The sequence below is a fragment of the Urtica dioica genome, chromosome 1 (assembly GCF_054948205.1).
Source record: "Urtica dioica subsp. dioica isolate 48M chromosome 1, U.dioica_male_clone48M_v1_H2, whole genome shotgun sequence".
Lineage (NCBI taxonomy): Eukaryota > Viridiplantae > Streptophyta > Magnoliopsida > Rosales > Urticaceae > Urtica > Urtica dioica.
Genome location: NC_142756.1, coordinates 8316538 through 8331942, shown reverse-complemented (window position 1 = coordinate 8331942; position 15405 = coordinate 8316538). Strand labels below are relative to the sequence as shown.

The 15405-nt window shown below is 39.1% G+C and overlaps 2 protein-coding genes across 4 annotated transcripts; both read right to left on the bottom strand.

The window, feature by feature from the left end:
- Nucleotides 1-846: 846 nt before the first annotated feature.
- On the bottom strand, nucleotides 847-2172 carry LOC149406987 (conserved oligomeric Golgi complex subunit 3-like). Its single transcript, XM_089618189.1, has 6 exons — nucleotides 2117-2172; nucleotides 1705-1790; nucleotides 1447-1513; nucleotides 1271-1333; nucleotides 964-1070; nucleotides 847-919 (listed from the first exon to the last, which is right to left on the bottom strand). Exons 2-6 carry the CDS (start codon nucleotides 1761-1763, stop codon nucleotides 847-849), a joined length of 369 nt encoding a protein of 122 aa, XP_089474315.1. The 5' UTR covers nucleotides 1764-1790; nucleotides 2117-2172.
- Nucleotides 2173-9735: 7563 nt separating this feature from the next.
- Nucleotides 9736-13857, bottom strand: LOC149406986 (arginine N-methyltransferase, putative (DUF688)). Of its 3 annotated transcripts, none has more exons than XM_089610400.1 (4): nucleotides 13466-13857; nucleotides 11308-12278; nucleotides 10149-11228; nucleotides 9736-10068 (listed from the first exon to the last, which is right to left on the bottom strand). In XM_089610400.1, exons 2-4 carry the CDS (start codon nucleotides 12244-12246, stop codon nucleotides 10039-10041), a joined length of 2049 nt encoding a protein of 682 aa, XP_089466526.1. In that variant the 5' UTR covers nucleotides 12247-12278; nucleotides 13466-13857; the 3' UTR covers nucleotides 9736-10038. The 3 variants fall into 3 exon arrangements, with proteins under 3 accessions (XP_089466526.1, XP_089466521.1, XP_089466530.1); XM_089610395.1 differs by having other exon boundaries at nucleotides 13438-13856; XM_089610404.1 differs by lacking the exon at nucleotides 13466-13857 and adding an exon at nucleotides 12641-12689.
- Nucleotides 13858-15405: the final 1548 nt, after the last annotated feature.

Sequence of the window (15405 nt, the reverse complement as noted above, 5' to 3'; positions counted from 1 at the left end):
TCCTCAGAAGACAACTTGACTCATGGAGCTGCGTTCACTGGCTCGGAGAAAGTACTACTTGGGAATGGTATGGGCCTCAGTATCTCTAGAATTGGTCATTCTCATATCCTATCACAAACACATCATAAACCTCTCACTAGTACAAAACAGACCTTTGGGTGCGACTTTTTTCGCACCCAAAAGTCAATTTTCGCACCCAAAGATATCTTTAGGTGCGACTTTGGGTGCGACATTTCCGCACCCGAAAGTTCGCACCTAAAAGTCTTGGGTGCGAAAAGTCGCACCCAAAAGTCTTGACTTTCGGGTGCGACATTTCGGTGCGATTTTCCGCACCTAAAGTCGCACCTAAAATGTCACCAAAATCCGTGGAAAAGGCGGGTAAAAGAGCATTGGGTGCGACTTTGTCGCACCCGATAGTCAAAAGTCGCACCCGATAGTCAGTTTTGGGAAAAAAAAATAGTACTTTAGACGTCGCTCTATTATAAAGTGACTTTAAATCTTTGAAAAATGTAATTGTTAACTGTGATTTAGTTGTCATCTGATTTGAAAGTGACTTTGATTCTTAATTTATTTATAAAATAAAATGCAATTAAATGACATTACTTGATTTAATTTAATGAAACATGTTACAAGCAATTAAAAATAAAAGGCTGAATGAAACTTGTTATATTGAATTGCTTAATTGAAAAATAAAAATTATACCTAAATGGTCCATAATACACATAATACACAGAATAAAAAAATTGGTATAGCAATTCACAAGTTCAAGCGATTGGTCTCGTTAATAAGAATCATTGCAGCCAAGCCACAGAATGAGTCGAGGAGGCGGCAGAGAGCGGAACAGCCTCACTCCCATGTCGCGGAACAGCCTCTCCACGGCGTGGCACATGCAACACCCTCCCACTCCGAACACCGCTTACTTCAATAGAATCATTTTTAAACAAAACAAAAAAAAGAGCAAACTTCACCTCGCTTGCTGCGGCCTTGAAGCGGACATATATTACAGATGACTCCACACCTTCAGCAAAAGATGCTTTACTGCCACTACTACTACGCATTGCTGATTGGACCTGATGCAGAAAGGAGTAACCATATACAGATGTCATGTTTATGTCCCATAAACATCACAGCATGCAACAATATTCTTTTTGTGCGCATCCTCTTATCAAAGACAGAATAAAAGGAGTGCCAATAAAAGAACCAGTCCACTAACCCAGCCAAAACAGATAAATAAATATATAAAGATCCAGCAGTAGCCTGAACAATATACCTGAGATGAAGCACTTTTAAGAACAGAGAGAACATGAGAACGAATCATGCCCAAGCCTCGAGACTGATGTTAAAAAAAAAAAAATCAATTTCCATATGAATATAACTTAAAAAAGAACGACAAGCCTTGGATACTTCTCATGTAACCGTAGACTATCGGCAGAATAGTGTTTCTACCTGCAGTTGTCGAAACTTGAGCAAGTAAACACCGGATTCTGCATACTGAGGGTTGTTCTCAACATACCTAATTCCAGCAGAAGAAGTATGAGGCCACAACGAAAAAAAAACTCTAAAAGTTGCGCGCGCGCGCACACACACATATATATATATACATACATATTGAATATGAATGATATTTTGAATGAATGATGCCTACATGTGAATCTAAAAAATCAAAGAATTTATAATCAAGGAACTTATAAATTATTCACTTACGATATGCAGTCGTCAAGGCGCTTGAGAAGTGGCAAAAAGTTTTCATTAACAACGTTCATATTTGGAGCATAAAAGTTGGTTGAAATCTGCACAGCATTAACCACACACATGAGTTCATATGGAAATAAAATAAAGAACCGGATTTGGTGGATCTATGGAGTGAATTATTAGGAGCAGTGCCACAACTATAAAAAGCTTGCAAATTATTCACAAACGGCTACCAAAAATCTCTTGAACAAAAATAAGATTCTGTATTCACAGTTCCCTCTTTGTTTAACGCTAAAAGTCCCATAGAAAATAATAAAATAAACCCATTTATTATATCAAACAAAGATAAACCCATCGTTTACCATATTTATTTAAGAAAAAAATCAAACTCTGAACACTACGTAAGATAGGATTCGAACCTTACATTCTCCAATTCATCAAAATAGTTGAGTTTACTGCGAAGTGCATCTGCAAATTCAATTAGTCTCTTTGCTTCTCTACAACCTGCATACGAAAATATTGATTGGTATGTCTTATAACCAAAACCAGCAAAAGTAAAGCACGAGTAAGGTGAAACTCTTATAAAAACAAACAAGTAAGGTGAAACAATTTTTTTTTCAGCAAAATACAATTACAGGAAAATAAACTATGTGTCACAGGATATCAAACTTGTTCAACCTATTGAAATAGCTCAAGGAAGACAAGCAGCAATAAAACACCATTTTCCAAAAACAGAAACATATAATATATAAGTTTGGGCTAAAGAGATAGAACACGTATGAACCACACGGCCAAGTGACCAAAATCAACCAAATTCGTCCAAAAATTTAACCCAGCCAAGAAATATGAAATCAAAGGACAAATTCAAGTCATAACCATCAAAATCGAGCTCAATGAACATCACAACCAAGCCAAAACCTCAGATTTCACTCCGAAATCAAAACCCCCAAATCAAACTCTCAACCCTAACTTTCGAAATTCTTGGCTGAGAATGAAATGTCCTTACCTTGCTCGCGAAATCAACTCCCGGACGTTACTTCTCTCGCTCTCCGGCGTCTCCTCGTGGGCGGCGCGCTCAGCGGCTCGCGGCGGCGCTCGCTTCTTCTCAGCCCGCGCGCGCGTCCAGTGGCCTGGTCTCGGTGGCTGTCGGCCTCGCTCTTCCTCCGCAGGCTCACTCCCTCGCTCTCTTCCTCTCTCTCGGTCTCTCGGTCTCCATCGACTCTTCTCTCGGCTCTCTCTCTCTCTCATTCTCTCGGTCTCTCTCTTTCCCTTTCTCTCTTCTTTTCTTTTCTTCTTTTCTTTTTTCCTTTCCCGATTCTTTGCTGAAAACAAATAAGAGGGAATCCCTCAAAAAAAAAAAAAACAAATAAGAGGGAACAAAATCCCGCTAAATTTTTAGACCAAATGTTTTGGACTTTTGGGTGCGACTTTGTCGCACCCAAAGGTATGATAAACTTTTGGGTGCGACTTTTCGCACCCAAATTTAAAAAAATCATCGAAATTTTTTGTGCGATTTTAGTGACATTTGGGTGCGAAAAGTCGCACCCGAAAGTAATTTTGGTGCGACTTTTAGGTGCGAAAAGTCGCACCCAAAAGTCATCCGCACCGAAAAACTGTATTTGTAGTAGTGTCTTGTCTTAGACAAACTCTTACATGTGCCTCAAATTTCAAAAAATCTCCTTAGTGTGTCTAAGTTTGCAGCAGACAATAATGCCTATTTTGAATTTTATCCTACTGTTTGTTTTGTCAAGGATCAGGTCTCTAGGAACATTCTGCTGCAAGGCAAACTTCAAAATGGTCTCTATGTCTTCGACAACTCTCAATTCCAGCTAAACACTAAGTCCAAGCTCTCCTCAAGTATCTCCACCCCTCCTCACTCACTGCTCTCTTCTACTGCAAACTTGTCTAGTGTCAATTCATCCAATGTAGACTCCACTACTTTGTTTTCTCAACAACATCCTATAGTTTCTCATTTCACATTGTGGCACAATAGACTAGCTCATGCTTCTGAACCAGTTGTTAAGGCTGTGCTTCAATCTTGTAACCTCCAAAACTGCAATAAAAATTCTTTTTCTGTGTGTGAAGCGTGTTGTCTTGGCAAAATTCATAAGCTGCCCTTTCCCTCATCCCAAACTGTCTATACAAAACCTCTCCAACTCATTCATACTGACCTATGGGGCCCATCACCATGTCCTTCTGCCAGTGGCTACATATATTATATCCATTTCATTGATGCTTACTCACGCTACACGTGGATTTATCTTTTGAGACAAAAATCTGAGGCTCTTAATACATTCAAGCTGTTTCAAAAACATGTTGAGCTACAGTTAGGGACAAAGATACTGGCTGTTCAATCAGACTGGGGTGGGGAGTATAGACCATTTACAGCCTTTCTTACAGCTCAAGGCATTGTTCACAGGAATTCCTGTCCACATAGCCATCAGCAGAATGGTGTTGCTGAACGAAAACACAGGCACATAGTTGAAACTGGTCTCACTCTTCTGGCTCAGGCTAACATGCCTCTGAAATTCTGGGATGAGGCTTTTCGCACTTCAGTATATCTTAACAATAGACTACCTACTCTTGTCCTACACATGACCTCTCATCTTGATGTTCTGCTCAAGGTCAAGCCAGTGTATGCTCAGCTTCGTGTGTTTGGCTGTGAGTGCTTCCCCAACACCAGACCTTTTAACACTCATAAGCTTGACTTCCGCTCCAAACCTTGCTTGTTTCTTGGCTACAGTTTGAACCACAAGGGGTACAAATGCCTAGACTCCACTGGTAGAGTGTTTATCTCACGCGATGTGATTTTTAATGAACAAGTATTTCCCTACACACGCATGTTCCCTGATCCTTCCCTATCTTCTCCATCTTCAGCCTTACATATTGTTCCCAATCCTACACCTATTCTCACACCTATAGTCCAAAATCATGATCTCATCCCTCCACCATCTCCCCCCACCTCACAGTCAACCCCATCACACTCTCTCTCTCTGAGGCCACCTCAAGCTCAGTCTCATCAGCCTCCACTCCATCACCACTCTCATCAGCCTCCACTCCATCACCACTCGTGTCACAACACAATCCCCCACCTAATCCTGTTCAAAATGACCATCCAATGATCACGCGTGGGAAGGCAGGTATGGTCAAACCTCGTATATACATGGCCAGCAAGGAGCCTTCCTCTGTCTCTGATGCTTTACTGTCTGAACCATGGAAACAGGCCATGCATGATGAAATTCTTGCTCTTATGAGGAATAACACTTGGAGTCTAGTACCTCTACCCCCTGATAGAAAGGCCATTGGGTCAAAGTGGGTGTTCAAGATCAAAGAAAACTCGGATGGGACCTTAAACAAGCACAAGGCTAGATTTGTTGCGAAGGGTTTCAAGCAAGTGGCTGGTTTTGATTTTCATGAAACTTTTAGTCCAGTTGTCAAGCAAACAACAATCCGAGTTGTGCTCAGTTTAGCCTTGTCAAAGGGATGGCTAATACGCCAATTGGATGTGAATAATGCATTCCTGAATGGGGATCTCAAGGAAGACATTTACCTCCATCAACCAGAGGGGTTTGCTGATGTGTCCAAACCTAACCTCGTGTGTAAACTTCACAAGTCACTGTATGGTCTGAAACAAGCTCCGAGGACCTGGTTTGAAAAACTACAAACTGTCCTGGTTTCTTCTGGGTTCACATGCACTAAGTCGAACCAATCTCTTTTTGTCAAGTCTTTTCCACTCTTGACTCAGTATGTACTGGTGTATGTGGATGATATCCTCATCATCAGCAGCTGCTCTCAGAGTCTTGACTCCCTGGTTCGTCATCTTCATGCTCAGTTTGCCTTGAAAGATCTGGGTCAGCTCGACTACTTTTTGGGCATTCAGGTTCACCATGTAGAGTCTGGTCTTCTCTTATCCCAGAAGAAATATGCAGTTGACCTCCTGGCACGTGTCAAGATGCAGTATGCAAAAGCAATTGCCTCTCCGATGACGTCTAGCGAGAAACTTACTGCTCACGGCAGTGACTTGATGATTGATCATCATCTCTACAGGAGTGTTGTCGGGGCCTTGTAGTACCTGACGATCACTCGTCCGGAGCTCTCCTTTGCCGTTAACAAAGTCTGCCAGTTTATGCAGACTCCTCGAGAGGCTCACTGGAAAGCAGTGAAGCGTATACTTCGCTACATTGCTAGAACTATTGACTTTGGTCTCCACATTCGTCGTCAACAGCCTTCGTCAGTCACTCTTACTGGGTTCAGTGATGCTGATTGGGCCTTTGATCATGACGATCGAAAGTCCACGACCGGGTTTTGCATTTATCTTGGATCTAACCTTGTTGCTTGGTCCTCACGCAAACAGCATATTATCTCTCGTTCATCAGCTGAGGCAGAGTTTCGTGCCCTAGCCAGTCTTGTTTCTGAGGTTACGTGGCTTCAATCTCTGCTTGGTGAGCTGGGTCATAGGTCACTTCCTCGCCCCATCCTCTGGTGTGACAATCAAAGCACGGTTCAACTTGCTGCAAATCCAGTACTCCACGCCCGCACGAAACACGTTGAAATTAATCTCTACTTCATTCGTGACAAGGTGCTCCAACGTCAAGTCGAAGTTCGTCATGTCCCTGCTCTGGATCAAGCTGCGGATGTTCTCACCAAGGCCATCTCCAGCCTTCGATTCCCTGACTTGCGCTCCAAACTTCGAGTAGAAGATCTTTCCACTCTTCGTTTGCAGGGGGCTATTAGAGTGACATAGTCGTTTATCATCAAAACGACACTCACTCTATCTTTAAACGCACTGTCGTTTCCTTTGCGTGTTCTGTATTCTAGTTTTCCCTCTCTCTCTCTTGCTCGAGTATATAAACTCAGTTGCGTGTATTCTCTTTTCAATTCAATAAAACAGTTTTCACTTGATTGAGCCAAACACTATTTCTCTGTTAATAGGCGGCGGCGGAGGCGGTGGCGGTGGAGGCTTCGGCGGCCTTGGCGCAAGAGACGGAGGCTGCGGCGGCTTTGGTGGTGGTGGCGGCGGAGGAGGAGGTGGCGGTGGCGGCGGCGGCGGTTGCTGAGGTGAGACGGACCGGCCAGTAATCTAGGTTTATGCTTGTGTAATTTGTATGGCATGTAATATAATGGGGTGTAATTTATAGTTGGATATGACTGTGCATGGTAACCTCTCTTATGGGTATGTGGTGAATAAAGTTATGAGACCATGTAAATATAATAAAGGCTCTTTACGAAAACTCAAGTTTTACTTAACTCAAAACTGGTCCAATATAATTGTAAGTCTTTAGCCAAAATTTAAAAATTAGACCTCTTAAAAAAATTACAAAAAATAATGTTATAAAAAAATGGGTCAATACTTACACGTCTAATAAAAAAAAATATGAGTTTTTTTTAAGCTTTTATTGTTTTTAATATTTTCGGGCCTTAGACGTGGGCCTAACTCGCCTAAGGTAAGGACCGGGTCTAAGTTAATTTTTGGTAAATTTTAAATAAATAGTTGAAATTCTATTTAGTCAGTGAGAAGATGTCGCACGCAGTGTAGAACCAATGTATGCGACAATCTGTTCTGATGGAAGTATGGATATGTAAAAAACAATGCGTAAAAGACAGTGACAGAGAATGGAACCCCAGTTCAGTGCAACGTCGCCTACTCCGGGGGGGGGGGCTCACAACCCAGTGGAAACGATATTCACTATATCAATAAGTAGTCAATAGTATAGCAATGGACTTATATGAACAACACTGGTCTCAATGCCCTTTCCTATTACTACTCGTGAATTTCAAATCAGGCTCTTCCTGAATTTGAGACTCCTCTCAATTCCACTCTTCAAACACGCTTCCGATGTTTGGACGCCTTCGATGTCAACGCTTGTGAAACCTGCAATCACGAAATCACAAAATCCAACAACTCTCTAACACTCAGATCTCTGGAAATGTTTTTAGAGAATCTCATCACACGCATCAAACAAATAGCTTCTCAGTCCGCCAGTCGAGCACGTCTAAGAACCCTAAACGTTTGATGAATGCGTCAAGACTATTAAGGGTGAAATGTTTGGTTTTTATAGTAGTCAACACCTCTTGAAGTCGATCTAGAGTTTCCGTACCCATACACACGTGAATAAATGATGTAGAAAGTCTTTTGCGAATCATTCTGGCGAAATAAGAAACTTGCCAAAAATATAATTATGCGCACAGTGGTCAAGATGTCTCAACATGTCCTGAAGCATGTTAGCTGACATCTTGTCAATCCAACTTACAGCAAAAAATAAGTCAATAACACACGTAACAACAATAGCCACGAAATTTTATTAACAAAGACATAAATAGTTCATAGTTATAAATAATTGTTAATAATTATAAATAAATCTTCATATTACAAGGGCATAAATAGAATGCTAAAAAAGTTCAAATAATACCACATCATCATAATAGTAAATCTAAAATTTTGATAGCTTAATTACTTATAAATTGAATATAATAAGGTGTAATTTATAGTTGTTGTGGGCGCTCTTCACACGTCCTTTTATGTAATGTGCATTAAAGTGGTTGGGAAAATTACACAATATTATTTTTAAACTTGCAATATATTTAAAATAATAGCATTTTTTAATTATTTTAATAAAAAAAATCAAATTGTAAACTAAAACCGCTAGTTATAATTATTTACCTTTAAAAATGAATTAAAAACAAAGAATCAAATGATGCCCAAAATAAAATAAAAAAATAAAAATAAAAATAAAAACGAATTCCGAGAAAAATAATCTTAACCCCAAAGGGATGCGAATCAGATTTTTCCTCGTTATTTGTGTAGCTTTTGGAGGATGGATAAATTCTCCTTGCCAGATGATTCCAAGGAGCATGGCAACCACTACATATATACTTGATCTTGATCGACTCAATGTGATTGATCAAATAAAACAATGCATCTACATGTGTGTAAATAGAATGCCTATATTTTATGATCTTATGGTTGATTTTCTACTTTTTTATGCCAAGTATTTTGGATTCAATTGATCGTTCTTTTGATGGAAAACTGATTTGATTTCCTTTGCAAGCTTCACACAAGTACTTGAGGAAACTAAGGAGGCTTGAATGATCTCGAAGTTATTATTATTATTAAAAAAAAATAGCTAATTTAAAATTTTGATATTGCTAAATAATCAACGTTTGATAAATCTTAAGTAAATAATCACTTTCAGACGTAAATCTTAGGTAAATAGTCAACGTTTATTATATGAAAGTGATTATTTACCTAATATTTTGGTCTGAAAGTGACTATTTATTTAAAATTTACTAAACGTTGATTATTTAACAATGTCAAACATTTAAATTGATTATTTTCTTAATAGACCCTTATTAAAAAGCGATTGCATCTTCTAGTCAAAGTATCCATCGAGCCCGGATTGATACTTTTACGAATCGACTCTCTTTCTCTCTCAGCTAAAACACGCTGAAAACTCTTATGAATCGACTCGATCTACCAACGGTTTCAGGAATCTTTCGTTTTGATAAAATAACCCTCTTGCCACAGTTTATTTAAATTAAATCTCTTTGTATGTTACTATTTTTACGCCATAACATCGATGATGATTCGATCCCCACAAAATGCGAAATGTCTTCTAAAGAAGAACTAATATAATTTGCAGTTTATTGTTCATTCATTATAATAAAAGATGTATCATATAATGTCAGATATATACATAACAATGTCTGTGACCAGCCCGATCAATGAACATAAGATCCCAAGTCGTGAGATGTTCATAATTCAGTGAACAAACACCAGAAGTTAATTACTATTGTGTTCTTCTTCTGTTAACGGACCCACTGTGACAACGACATTTTCCAACATGTCTGGCCACAACTCTGGCCCAATCACCATCTCAGGTATTCGCTGCCTAGCCTCGACCATTAAATACATTTATGCCCCAACCACTTTATCACAATTTTCCCTCCTTTTTTACATGTTACATCTCTCTATTTCCTCTTTCATCTAATCTAAACAGATATGAAGCAAAATGCAGCTGATCAATCATTATCACGGTGATGAACTATCAGCAAAAGCCAAACAGCATTTATTTTTCTTATTTTCTTTCTTTCACTTACAATGAATACAATTTGGACCCCTTTACAGATTCATCTTATAACCACCAATTCCCAAAATTTCTTAGATTTACAAGAATACACACACAACATGGAAATGCACATATAATTTACAATTATAGGTCACAGTACATACATACCATATACGAGCGGCGAGGCGAGGCGGAAGATGCGAGCTGTTTTTAATAAATTAGTTAAAATATAAAATTATGCTCGGGCAGGTTTGGACAGGTTTACGCTCGTAAGACATGTTTAAGCTTCTGGAATTGGAGCGAGGTGTTCCTGATAAGTTGGGGAATATTAACACATATAAACTGAAGTAGTCTTGAAAATCGAGTTAAAAAATGAATAGAACAAATTACCTCGGGAAACCGGAGATTCCCTTGTTGTAGATGAGAAGATTTGACGATGTTCTCCCACTTGGGGTCGAGCGGGGACGTGATTGGGCTGCTGATGCCAATCCGTCCAGCGAGTGAGGACCTAGAGCTTCTAGAAGAAGCGACGGGCAAAGCTCGCTTCAGCCACGACTGCGATGGAGATTTCGGCGACGGAAGCGCGAGACTCATTTGCAAGAAGTTCTCGTAAGGACTGCCTTCTGTAATCTCACAAACTGGTTTCTGATTCGATTTTTCGTGATCATCCGCTTTAAAGGGCTGTTGGCTTTCGAAATTTATCTGATTGTTCGATGTTTTTGAGCATGAAAGCGTAATAGCTTTGCTATAATCGTTGTGACACTTTGTCTCCGTGTCGCGTGAATTCCCGGAAAAATGGCTTTCTGAATCGAAATTCTCTTCATTGGCTAGTTTTGAGTCCACGGATGTGAGATCGTCCTGAATGAGATCTGTATCTCGCCGGGGAACATTTTTCGTCTCCATTTGCTTCTCGTGACTGTTTTTAGCCGAGCTCGACTGAGAGCAAGAATCGACAGACTCCAAATTTTCAGGCAATGTAGCTGACTTTTCGGACTTGATATCTTGAATGGAAGAAGAATCCAATGAAAGAGTGTCTTCTTTTTCGGTGACCTCGACACCATTTCCTTTCGCATCCGAATAGCTTGAATTTGAGCTCGGGGATTTCGTCGCGTGAAGAGAGTCGATGTAGAGTGTCTTCTCAACAACCGGAATTCGGGACCCAACTCCGCATTTTGTATTCTCACTGGCCAACAGTTCTTGAAAATTTCTCCGTTTACTTTTTCGGACTTCAAATCCGCATTTAGCATTCGTTGTTTTCTCAGGTAATCCGAGATAATCTCTTAGCTCGGGAAGTTTGGTATGGGAATATATTTTCTGATGGGAAGACAAGCCGTTCCCTTGTTGGTATCTGGTCTGAGATGGTTGGTCTAGTCTCGGAGAGCCGCTTTTTTCTCCGATCTTGTCCGATCTACATTTCGGTTCCGAATCACTTCTAACAGACGCCCGAACGAGAACAACATCCTCGACACGCTAACGCAAGAGAGAAAAATAAAAATGTTGTAATCAAAGACCATTATCGAAATGGACACTAGAGGAAAAAAAAAGCTACCTCGTTTTTTGTTTCGCCGCAAGAGCTAGCGGATGAAGAGTTGGCATGAACTCTAGCGGGGAACTGAGAGTGAACTCTGATTCCGGGCACGGGATTCAAAAGAAACGCGGAGCTTCTAAAACACAACCGAGGGAACAATCCGCAAAATTTCGCGGACATAACATCGGACCCATCGTAGATATCGGACTCTCCGTCGCTCTCGGCGGCGCGAAGCTCCTGAGCATAAGGAGGCAAGTCGTTGGGCTGGTACTGATTCGGGGGACGCGTTCGATTCCCGTTTGTGGCCCGACCGACCTCTCTCGGCCGACTCGGCGCCTTTCTAGAAGCGTACTGAGGCGCGTCCGAAGAAGCCATCGCTTTGGCCGCCGGAAGAAACCGGCCCATCATGAAATCCCGAGCCTGCGGGTCCGAAGAGAAGGCCTCGCACGGGCCGTCCAGTCCGCTCACACCGCTCACGCTGCAAGCCATGGAAAACGACTCGGAGCGAGACAGAGTGTCGAGAGCGTCCACGAAGGACTCGTCTCCACCGTCCTCCTCCGACCCAGAAGAGCTGTTTTTGCTCTCCTTGTCTTTTGTCGCAGCGCTTGTTTTCTCGGGTTCCGACGCCTTCGCATCCGTGGATATTGCAGGTCTAGCGCCGCGTTTAGGGCTCGAAAACCGTCCCGGTGGAGGCCTCGGGGCGATCTGAGGCTGTTGAGATTTTCTCTCGTCTTTGGGATTTCCCGGGCTTTTCTCCCACACGAACGGGACGGTTCCCGGGTTTCTTATCGGGCCCGACTTGAGTTCCGACTTGTAGAAGGGTAAAGGCGGTAACTTGGGTATCGGTTTATCGATCTTCTTTTTGTTGTCAATATTGGAATTTGACGAAAACCGTCTCACGGATAGCAGAGGCTGATTGAAATCCAACTGCTTTTCTTCTTCCATCAGATTTCTCAGCATCTTTTTGAGTGAATCAAACTATACTTATGGCTCTGAGAAAGATCAAGGAACAAAATAGTTAATAAATGTCCATGACTATGAGCATCCAATCTTTCAAAAATTCCAAGAAATTTCATAAACCAGCTCATTATGTAAACCAAAGATGTAACTTAATGAGCATATATTGATTACTTTTCCTACCTATAGCATTAGTTATGATATCCTAAAGTGGATACTAATAATGTTCCCAACAGGAAAATAAGGATTCAACATTTAATGATAGCAACAGTTCATTGATGCAGTGTTTATGCAAATACTCAAAACAAATCCCACTCTACCAACTCACTTTCAAACATATTTGCAAATATGCAAAATAAATAAATAAAAGCATACAAAAGAACTAAATTAAAAGCACCTTTAAATTTAAACCTTTGCCTATCCACTGTGATTGGACCCTACAAAGCATAACGCAAGCATAAAAGTTGTGATTATTTTTTAATCAGTGCTTTCTTTGAGAGCTCAAATCATGAACGCTTAATTATATATATATATATATATATATATATATATATATATATATATATATATATTACATAATTTATTCTCCATCTAAAGCCTTAATAATTAAGAAATCCTCAAGTGAAAGTAATCCAATTTTTTCACAATTTGGTACACAAATTCATTGCAAGAGACAAGTTTATTATTCGATTTAGATTGACCCAATTTCAGGGGTTTGATTGTTCTTCTTGTTCCTTTCCTAGTCTTCAAATTCACACAAGTGATACTAGACGTAACTCACATCCAAATCTCGAGAACCTCACGCAAATGAGCTTGACTAAACTTGAATCGAAAGAAGTCGATTATTTTATTATAATAATAATAATAAAAAGAAAAAAAAAACATTATGGAAAATAAAAACAAAATTGTCAAATGCAGAATACGTCGCCGACACAAGAGTGATAAGTGTAAGCAACAAACGAAAATCCAAAAAATACATATAAAATTTGGCTGATATTTACTAATCGGAAATAGAAATCACAGGTAAATCAAAAGTACAGAAGAGCAATAATTCGATCCGCCAAAAAAAAACAAAACAAAACAAAAAAACTTCCTTCGAGGAAGAATAAAAGATCTTGACACGAAGAAGGCAAGCAAATCGATGAGTAACTGGAAAAAAAAAATATAGCAAAAGAAAATGAAAGAAACACTTACTCAGAAAGTAAAAGCTGCTTCGAGAAACTCGCAAGGTAAACCAAGAGTTGCTCTGTTACTTGAAACCATAAACCAACTAAACCTCTGTTATTCTCAGTTCTTACACACAGAGAGAGAGAGAGAGAGAGAGAGAGAGAGAGAGAGAGACGCGTTAAAACAAGGAATCAATGCTCAACCATACTCCTGCAAATGTTGAGAGAGAGAGAGAGAGAGAATTGTACATTGGCGTTAATACTTTGGCCTTTTCTTTGTAATTAAAAAGTGTGAGAAGCAAAAATTGTAAATTGGAAACAGAATTTTTCTTAATTTGTTTCCTTCATTTTTTTTCGGTTGGAAATCAAGTAGTAGTGATATATATGCGAAACTTATTTAGAGTCCCTTCAAATAAAAAAATAAATTTGAGTTTTATGCGTTGGCCATTGAGTTTTGCTTTGGAGTTTGGATTATTGAAATATGTAATTTATTTAATAAATAAATTATTTATTATATTGATAAATAAATCAGTACTGGACTTTTTTAAAAAGATAACAATAATAGAAGTTTGAACTTTGAAATGGGATTGTTTATTATGTCACACTTGCTTTGGATCATGTGACAAAGTTAAAGAACAAGAGGCTTTGGTCACTCTCAGAAAATCCCACGTGGCAAGAAGTAATATTTTTGGACTTGATTATCCCTGTGAAAAGTTTGAATATAAAACGCCTTTAACCACCAATTTCCATTTTCTCACCTCTCTTTTATCACTCTGGCGTTTTCCATTCCTTTCTTCTCTTTTGTTCTTTTCCTTGGTTGCTTTTGTTTTGGTGGCATTTCATTAGCGTGACAATTATTGCTGACTCAAATGATATTTTCTTCGAGTAGTGGAACGGAATCTACTTTTGATTTGATTTCCTTCAATATTATCATCAAATAATTTTTTTCTTTCTTGCATCACTTTTTGATTTTGGGTTTTGTGGGGAATCCGAAAGCGACCCCTTCAGATTAACAACTTGCCCGCTTTCTTGTTTAGAAGGCTTATATATTTATTAATTTTTTTTTTCACGAGTTCAATTTAATGGTTATCCAATTGTTTAGTCATCTTTTAAATACGAAATATATTTATTTTAGCAAAATATATGTACTCAACAAACGATTTATAGCGTGTGGATGCAAACCTGATGAGATCTTGAGATATGACAACCTTCCTAGTAATAATATACAACTACAGGGTAACTCAATCCAACAAGAAATACATTGGCGTAGTTTAAATTGCAGGGTCACCCGAAAAAAAAGAAACTTTAAATTACTAATTTGGTTACATTTTAATCAATTTTGTGAAAAATAAATTTTGGAAAAATTCACACCTTTTTTTTATATAATAAAATTGTTCAAGGCTTACTATTGAATAATAGATATAACACCCAAAAATACAATCTTCATCCATCTTCCGGCAACAAAAGTCGAGACCTTAAGACAACAATGATTCAAACCTAGAATCGTATGAAAGTACAATGTGTGTGAACTTTCAACGAGCAAAAGATAGATCACACTCAATTTCGACCAACTCTTTGGCTCTTTCAAAATACCCATAGAGGTTAATGGAAGAACAAAAAATGCTCGAAAACCACCGATTGTGGAGGAAAACGTTGAGCGTCTGTACCGACAAAATTCCAACAAAAAACTCGAAGGAAAAAGCCAGAAGATACTATAATCTTCTCCGGGACACAAACACCACCAAAGTAAAGTGTACATAACTCCAAGTTCTAAACACCCTAAATGAAACAAAGAAGCTAAGCTAAACAAAATAACAACCAAGATAAAAATAAAAAAAATAAAAAAAATTCATAAAACCGAAATGAAACTAAAACGCCCCGTAGAATCGTCAATCTACGAATCACCCTCCATGGTTCGTCATGAATCGACCCACCACTTGAGGTGACTAAAAATTCACAACTTAAATGAAATAAATACATTTATAAATTAATAAAA